Genomic DNA, 9,873 nt, shown 5'->3' on the forward strand with positions numbered 1-9,873 from the left:
AGATAATGGCAAAACAAAGTTGTCTTTTGAACAGTTCGTCTTCTTTTCTATTATTTTTTATTTTCAAAATTTTTTTTTTACTTTTTGATGAGCAAATGTAATGGAAGAATTGAAAGCATTATTCATTTACGATACAATAAGATATAACAGTTAGTAATAGTAATGCCGATATTTAAATTGCCTCTTTCTTACAAACCTTCCGTAAAAGTGGTTCCACTGCTCATAAAAAGAATTAGACAAACAGAAGAAGTTAGTGTTTCGAATTTCATTATCAAACACGAGCTCCTAGAGAGCTGAAAAACTTAAAAGCCAGTCAATCAATCATGTCTATCTTTGAGATCCTAATTTGAACAGAAACCTAATATATGATTGTTTACAGTTCATATTTTTTGATGAAGACATTGCAAATCTAAATATTATCTTGAAATATTTTTGGAATCAGACATTGTAACTGAAATGGTGCATATGTCACCATATACTCCTTATAAGATCCAAGTGAAAGAACATGGTTGGAAACTGCATTACAGATAAATTCTACATCTTGAAGGAAGAGGCAAAACATGCCCTACAAGACAGAAAAAATATTCATTCGAATGATCGCAAAGTGGCCGTCGTAAATTGGAAGCAGAATAAATGAAGAAGGTTAGATAAAGGTTTCAAGAGAAGAAAATGCTAGTTGCATTCCTGATGAAATGATGGAACATAATCAAGTGTTTTAGGTTGTTCGGAAACTATTGACTGAGCTTCTTAAATAGTGTTATAGTATCGCGCTATCGAAAGCATATGCCAACTATTGAAGTTATAGAAGTTTTAAAGAAATTTTATAAAAAAATTAATCATCAGCAAGCGGATTGGTGACAGTATCACCCCTATTTCCCATGCAATCCTACGATCATCTCGCATCAGCAACGGAAAATATACGGTTCGCATGGCATCATATCATATGCAATAAAGACATCATTTATCAAAATACTAACAGTATCAGTGGCGCCAAACGATTTGATATGGGCTGATTTTGCATAAAACGTATAAAGTAATAATACTTCTAATTAAAATGCAAATGCTTGCACGACATTATATGGATCGACTTTATATTTGAAATATGCATAACATTTGATTGATGAAGAGTAAAATAATATAAGTTCATAGCAAAAATGAGTAACACTAATATCCTTATCAATCTTTGTCGCATTATCATAGGGAATGTGTTGGGGAAAAGTTCGTGACAATTTTGGCCAAAGGAAATCTTTTTTAGATGCATATTTCTCAAGTTCTTCTTTACGCAGTCATTAGTCAAAAATGAAACAAATCAAAAGCCAATAATAAGATTCACTTCCCATTTGGGTCATCAAAAAATATATCTTTTTATGAACCTATTCATGCTTGGTTCCAAAGCAACCATATTTCTCAAACTTTTTTAAATAGTAGAGCTGAATCAAAAAAGAAGAAAGAACATTTGGGTTTCATTTTTTTTTGAAAAAAAAAGTATTGGTGCTTAAGAGCATGGGGAATTTCCTCATTCTCTTATTAAGATTCGTGATCTATTTAGATTACATTTGAATACAATAAAAGCGACTGTCATGATGAATAACTATGCGGAGATGTCGAAGGAGAAGTGATTCGGTATTTAGGGGAAGGGCAAACAAAATTGTATGCATAAAACGTTTTGAGAGGATGGCGATGGAAGAAGAAAGGAAGAAGAAAGTCGCATGACTTTGTCTAAGGAAACGAAATATTTAGCATATTGCAAATTGTAAATCAACTAATGACATTTATTGGTTGGCTTTTGAAATTGGAAGGTAAAGTACGGGAAAGAAGGAAAGGAACGGGAAGAAATGGGAAACATTTCAATTTCACAGTATCACTCTGAGACATTGGACAAAAAGAAACTTTGGAAAGAACCGAAGATGTTGGAAGATTTTCGCATATCTTGGAATATGCATGGAGAGATGAATTGAAGCAGAAAGGAAAAAATTGTAAACTTGGAAGTATAGAAGCCGAATAATCCTCATTTCCATTAGCTTAAATTAACTTTCTTTGTGCACATTTTTATTCCCGACGCTTCTTATTGCATTTTTAACATTCGAGAACTTTGTTCCACTCTATCAGTTGGGTTTTCGAAAGTTTTATAATTCGATCAGTTCTACAAGTGAAGTGAAGAAAATGAAAGTGTATGATCGATCCTTCTTAGGGAATACAATGGAATAAGTATGCAATTATTTACAAAAACTGAGAAAAGAAGTAAAAGTCTTGGAAGAAGTGAAAGTAAGTGTCCAGTAACAGGAGTCAGAAAGTGGACTTATGGCACAATATTAGGCTTATAGCATAAAACGACTTCTACCGAAAGGATTTTCACTTCAATTAAAAATTAAATTTAGTTATGAGCTGATAACTTGGTGGCAGGATATGAGGGTCAAAAATTTTTCAAAAATAAATTATGGGAAAATTGTATTTCAAAAATTGTGGTGATTCCAAGCATGTAAATCAACAAAAAAATAAGTGATTAAATTGGTTTCTTCAACCAAAAATTCAATTTCAATTCGTTTATTCAGTCGCAACTATAATAAACAAATAAAAATTAATGCATCGCTCTTTTTTTCGCGCCTTTCAATTTTCGGAATAAACTGAAAAATGAAGTTTTACTTGGAAAAGTAAAGGAAAAGGAAAATTGGTAAAAGAGTTTTTTGTGAAAAAATTTCGTCCCAAACCGTTTATTTTACGATATTAAAGAAATTACATATTTCATCCAAACGTCCAATTTTCCTTGATTTTTAAGCTTAGTTCAGCTTGTTAATGAAACTGTTGTTGTAATAAGAATTCAAGTTTAGATTAACTAGTAGAAGTTTCGCTGACAAGCTGGCTAATGGCAAATTTGATTTGAAAAGTTGTATAGATGAAACAAAAAGAACCAAAAGCTAACTTGTGGCATCTAACTACTTCAAAACATTTTCCGAGGAATACCGGTCTTGCACCAATCTCTCATACGTCTGCCTTAACATCTGTTTACGGTACGCACGTGAGTAAAGAGAGCGACCAATTTGTTCGCACCTTTTTCCTTTTTATATAATTAAACCACCATAAAATTGAAAAATGTTCAATCAAGACAAATTTATCGCCTTTTTACCAAAATCATCATGGCAATGCGACAGTTTGTGGGTGTGCCAACTTGTGCAAACGAGCGAGTTTTGATGCAGGTCCTTGAAGGTATCACATATGGTTGTTGGTACTTACCTCGTAGAACAGGAATCTGACAAAGGCTGGTTTAAAGGAATTGAAGAAAAAGGAGAAGGTGGGGAGAAGAAACAGGTCCAAATTAGGTTTAATAGAATATAAACGTATTTTTGGATCTCACCATTGCCATCGTCTTGATATTCTGCATTGCTTATGAACTAAGTTTTTCATCCAGCAAACTGACTGCCATTATTATCACTGATAATCGCAGTCATTATCCTTATTATCGTTATCATCATCATTCCAATTTTTCAATACCGTATTATTTATCGTTATCATCATTGTTATGGCTACAAATATTTTCCCTAAGAGATTGCTTGTCATTTGATAGTCATTACCATACATTATCATTATTTGCTATCATTACTGCAGATACAGTTTTATATTACTGATGAATTAGTGTTTTGAATAAAGGTATTTAATTTAAAATCGACAACCACTTTTGAAAAGACTGAAAAGGCAATCATTCTTGAGGACCTATTTTGGGAAAATTTTTCACAAGAAGGCGAAAGAGATGACATGAAAGGTTGATGATGAAGTTTAAAACGGGGCAAAACTGGCTACCATTTGAAAACTGTTGTTGTCAAGTATGGTGGTGTGCTGTCTCGACGCAAAACCCCACCTTTTCCCTCTCCTCTTGTCCTTCTTCTCTTACCCGACGCTATCGACAACATTTGCGATGTACCCGTTACTTATCAACAATGATTCTGATCAAAACGAGAAAAACGAATCAAGACTATCTCTGCCCCTTCTTGAAACCTGCTACTATGACAAGAAGAAGAAATAATTGTAATTGAAAGTGATATTAACTGCTGCAACTGATTCCAACACGTTGCATTCCTCTTCACACTGCTAGTGATATCGAACAATCTATACCAAGTACAAATTTCACTTAACATGTAACAAATTATCATGTGATTTCATGGTACATGAACAAATGTGCTGAATTTCGGTACTTGTACTTCGTAAAAAGAATAAGAATAATAAAAAAACAAAATTACCATAGGGAATACTGGTAATGATTTAATTATTTTCCAAATTGATGTCATAAACATAAGTAAAATAGCTCAAGGATATCAACACACTTTTTCTTAAGCAAATCATCTTTTCCCCCCTCCCCTCCCAAACATATCACCATATCTTTTTTTATCATTTAAATCTATCAGTATAAGAGTTGCTTGTCTGAACAGATGAAGTAGAAGAAAAAATGAAATAGAAGAACAGATGAAATAGAAAAAAAAAAATGTGTCCACTATCGAAAATTATTTGAAAGCAACTAATATGAATACATCTCCCTGCTCACCTTATCATGATAACGCTTGATCATGTTAGCGAATGATTTTGGCTGCACTATAATCAATGGATAGACTCATCAATCATCGACCTCGACCTCTTCAACCGATTTCTTTCATTTTGAAATCGTTGCATTTGATTATCTCATATTAATAACGGTACATTACACAACATGCAGTGTTGTCATCGATGTGCGTGTGGCGTGCCGTTTTCGAATTCTGAGTAGTGTTTTTGAAAATTTTGAAAATGATAAATTGTAATTACTATGAATTTTTGAGCAAATTACTTATTACGGTTTACTTTTTCCCTTTCTTTCTTTTTTTAAAAAAAGTTAATTTGCCATCTTGGAACTCTCAACTGGACAATAAGATTGAAATAATATTCAGCAGGTATTGAAAACAACAAATTAATAACCAAGAAAAACTTTTTTACAGACAAAAAGATTCCTTTTGCCTCAAGTTGAAGTGATAACTAAGTTGAGACACTATAGTAGTTAGTATAAAAAGCGTCCTTGACGCACTCAAGATATTAAGTTGTGTTTACCAACACATCAATGAATGCTGTCAATATCGGAAATAACTCTACTCTTCCTCTGTCATAGATGCTAATTTCAATTTTTCCATCCTTCTGTTTATGGAATCGAGTAAGGTTTTTTGATTTGGGGAAAAAATGGAGCAATAGGTTTAATTACTGTAAATAAAGCAAACGCTTTAGTTCAAGCACTAGTGAAACTTGCTGTTAGTTGGAAAATTTTCATCTTCAGTCGATGAGCTTATGCTAATAATAAGCTAATCTCTCAGTTCATTTTCTAAATCCTCCATATATTATGGATACCCTACGATAGTGTATTCCGAACTTTTATGACCTTTGCAGTATTTTCATCCATGTGGATTTTTTTGTTAATACGTCAAAATAGCCTCATAATTTATGAATTAATTTGCTTCTTGCAGAAAAACTAAATCTGCGTTTCACATTTATAGAAAAAAAAAAGAATTAGAAAAAAAGATGCTAACTGAACGCCTATTAACAGAATTGATGGGTGTCACTTATTAAAGCAAAATGAAAGGTGTCGCCTTCGCTATAAGTATAGCACAACTTTCTTTCCATGAGAGTTTTTACTTCATTTATCAAGTTTTCAATAATGATATTATTCGTTTGTTGAAGAATGAAGCTGTTATCTTACTTGCAAACTTCATTTTCTCGACAAATATTTGCTTTTTCTTAGGCTCACAAATGCCTCATTTACTGGAAGTTCATCAATGAATATCTTAGCTAATCGTTTCCGTAAGACTTCCTAAAAGTTAGGCATGGCTTTATGAACAAACAAAGCATGACATAATAAAACGAATGATTTATGTTAACACTTCACATTTTTTAGTACTTTTTTCTTTTCTAGTTTTTTGTTAAAAAATCTTCAAAATATTGGCAAAAAATTTGCATAAAATGCTGAAAGTATTTTTAAAAAAACTAAAACAAAAATAACAATGGAAACTGTTTCCGATAAAATGTACGAAATACTTATTATTAAAAATGTATCCTCTTGTTTTTAATATATATCGCCTTACTGGTTTGTAAAAATTGAGGAAAATTTGACCACACCGTAAAATGCAATGGGAAATGAAAAGTAAATACATTACATGGGGGAAATTTCAATAAAGTATTATAGTTTGTATTACATTTTCAAAAGAAATTTTGATTAAAATAATTCAATATAGTTATAGTGTGTAGCATTTCCTCGCATTTTAGATGAAAATGATCAGATTATGCGACAAGCTTTAGATTGAAGTTTGATAGCAAATTCATTTTGGTGACAATTGAATCGTGCAATGAATATTTTCAATAATTTCAAATTTCAAACATTGTTTAAGAAACTTCAATTCAATTCCCTAAGCCTCCCTCATTTTCATATAATTGATGAAATAATCAGAATCTTAGTCAGGTATCTTCAAACATTGCCGAAAATTTCAAAATGAAATTATTAAGAAAATGACAGTGCTGATGATGGAAATGATCTACTAAACAAAACTGACGAGAAATGGGTTTGGTTAAAGCATACAATTTTACAAAAATGGAGACATTGGAGTGATCGAAGATGCTTTAGTGGAAGTACTGGTAGTTAAGGGAGAGTTATAATGAAATTACAAGGATAATTAGGGGAATGTTGGTGGAAATTATTCCAAATTTTTACGAGAGAATGTGTAAGACTCATACAGGTAAAAGAAAAAAAAATGAGACAGACTCATCGCTGCAACTGGAAATGAATTGAGACCTTCGAAAGTGTTCATCAGTTTATTAGAGATATGAAGTATGCAAAATTCGTCATTGTAATGAAAATTAACTATGGAAAAGAAATTATTTTAGACCTTCGAATAATATTTTGACACAGGAACATAAGTGTCAAATAATTGATTTATGGATACGTCATGGTTGGTGTACCAGTTTAAAATTGAGAACACAATGCAAGTTTTGGATCATTCCCTTTGTGGATAAATTTACTGTTAGGAGACTTTAATCAAAAGATTTCAAAGTTTCAAGTAAGTTTTTACTATAAGACATATTGATTTTTGGTATTCCAACATTAAATTGTTAGGAGCTGTAAAAATTACATCAAGATGTTATATCAACATATGCGAAAGCAAAGTTCAGCGTGTTCAAATTTCACTTTGACATAAATCATGACACTCCTGCCTATTTTCATCAGTTCTTCATGTCATCTTTCTTCCGTATTCTTAGCTACTGCTAATCTCTTTCTACTTTCTTCAGATCCTCATATTGATGCAGTATATACGAATATTTCCTCACCTTAATTTATTTTCCAACCTTTGATAAGAATACTATTTTTTATTTAAAAGCTGCCGCTAATCTCTTTGGTAAAATACTATAAGATATTTTGTTAGCGTATGCTTACAGTAATTCATGTAAATTAGTACAACCGTCTTGCATTTCTATGGGAAATTAATTGGGTTCATAAAGTCAGTTTTACGTTTGGTCGATAAATTTATCCAAAAGCTGATGTAAACTTTTGATGTAAACATTCGATTTTTTCATAATTTGGAAAAAGAAGCATTGATTTTTGGAAGTTATTGGCTGCTAAAAACAAATGTAACCTTTAGAAAATAAATAAAATTTGGTGGCATTATTCAATAGTCCTATACTTTAAAGTACAATGCCTTCCTTCTCTTTCTCTTTCTCAAGCACATTTACACAGGTGATCGTAGATGATTAGTAATTATCTGAATTTACTAAAAGTGAATTTAGCATCTTGAAATATTGATCAATCTCTTGTAATGAGACAACTTTAGAAACAATCTATTTATTTGACAATGAAAAAGGGGTCATAAGTTATAAAAGATGAGAGAAGCAAGTATGGGGAAGTCGTTGTACAAAACAATTAAAACCTTCTAATAATTAATTTGAATACAAGAGAAACAGCAATAGCATTTTTTCTATGGAATTCAATCTTCTGTCGAAGTTATTAACTGCAATATGAAGCAGAAAAATGATGAAAGCTCATAAATTGAAACGCAGAGGAACAAACTTAGTTGTCAGATGACCTGAAATATTGTAAAGAAGTACCAAATTGTAGGAGTAAAATTATGATTTTTGTACAAAACATTTTTGTGTAAGCCTTTTTCAAGAAAGGTGTTATGGTAACTACTCATTACAACGAATCTCATTGTTCAATTCTTGAAGTTCAAAAGTAAGCAGTAAGCTAACATCGAAGGAAAAGTAATCAAATAGAAAGAAAGGGGAAGGAGTACTTTTACCCCCAGTTACATGCTTTAGCAGATGTTTTGGCGAAGATTTTGCAACCTTTAAGTTAAAATTAAATGAATAATACGATTCTTATCAACTATAATCGGATTATCAATGTCATCGTCATTCCCATTATCACCATCATTGTTGATAAATCACTGCAATTTCCAATATCATTACTGCGACAAAGACAAAAACAGAGAAGATGGCAGTAGTGCCTACGTCGCCTTTCTTCAAGAAAAGTTGTCGATTGGAACCGGGTGATAGTGAATTCCTCTTTCCATACATTCGGGTATCATTTCATACATCAATGCAGTTCAGAGGATATATTTTTCAAAATTTCATCGTCTTTTAACAGTATGTATTTACACCTTTCGCGAGACATGATAAGAGAGATCAACATGAAGGTGCGGAGAAAGATCTTAGATTTTGGTTCGGGGAGGGAAAAATTACCAAAACTGACAGATACACTGCGAACAAATGTCACAGTGATTGATTGTTTGAAAAAAAATTTTTTTCAAAGAGTAGATTGTACCGTCTATTTCATTTCCAAAAAAAGAAGAAACAAATATTTCCGATGATTAGTTTCTGAATAGAAATTTCAACCGAATGAACTATACGTCCTCATAATATATTTCGCAGAGCGTTAAGTTTCTCAAAAAAAGATCCTATTAAATGAACCTGTGATTTCCCCTGAACAATCGAACTCGAGTTTTAATTAGTAGTTAGTCCTTTTTCATGAAGGAAGATCTGATTTTACTAGGCAAAACAAAATTTTCTTAAACAGTGCGTAAACCTTGCGCTCTTGTCTAATTCAAGAGGCAATACATCGTATTTTAGCAATCAAATCACTGATGAAGAAACTTATTGCTTCATTTAATAAATCTTCCAATTCAATGGATAAGTTTGAAATATTATCATTCAATGTATTTATATCCAAAAAGATTACTTAAAATTTGAAAAGATTCCTTTATTTGATTGAAATTGCAATTGGAAATTCTTTTTTTTTTTGAAAAATTACTGACTAATCTTTTCAAAAATTTGCTTCATTATCTTTAAAATAAATAAGTGAACATAATTACAAACTGAAACAAGAATGATCCTCGGCTATTGAAATTGCAAGAAAGTTAGGAATTAGATTAATGAGGCTGGGTCGCTCATTCCAACTAACTCATTTTAATTGCTTAATTTTAAACTCAGCTCATTCAAATGGATATAAATATACAAAAAATGGACTAATAAAATGTATTTGTATACACAAACATACTTGCAATTAGTTTTAAGAGATAAAAGTATGACCTTATCAAAAAAAAATTTCCTTTTCCTTTCCAATGAAAAATATCGTTATACCGTCACAGTGGATTACTCTCCTTGTTCATTAGATGCAAAAATTAATCTTAGACTTTCTAAGTGCAAATTTGGACCTTCTAATAACTTTGGAGGACGAAATTTGCAGTAACGAAAAATAATAAAGTGACAATGAATGCTCCCAATAATATCAATCGACAATGATGATAACAATTGTAAAAATTGAGAAAACAAGGGGATAATAACAATAATAGTAATTAGTAATAATAATAATAATAATAATAA

General features: G+C 31.4%; 1 protein-coding gene across 1 annotated transcript; it reads left to right on the forward strand.

Moving 5' to 3' along the window:
• Positions 1 to 2,893: 2,893 nt before the first annotated feature.
• On the forward strand, positions 2,894 to 3,762 carry LOAG_08014 (hypothetical protein; the record flags this gene model as incomplete). The annotated part of the gene is made up of 3 exons (XM_003143546.1): positions 2,894 to 3,016; positions 3,205 to 3,306; positions 3,646 to 3,762. The coding sequence occupies 3 exons, from the start codon at positions 2,894 to 2,896 to the stop codon at positions 3,760 to 3,762; spliced, it is 342 nt and encodes a 113-aa protein (XP_003143594.1).
• Positions 3,763 to 9,873: the final 6,111 nt, after the last annotated feature.

Source organism: Loa loa (genome assembly GCF_000183805.2).
Source record: "Loa loa unplaced genomic scaffold supercont3.23, whole genome shotgun sequence".
Lineage (NCBI taxonomy): Eukaryota > Metazoa > Nematoda > Chromadorea > Rhabditida > Onchocercidae > Loa > Loa loa.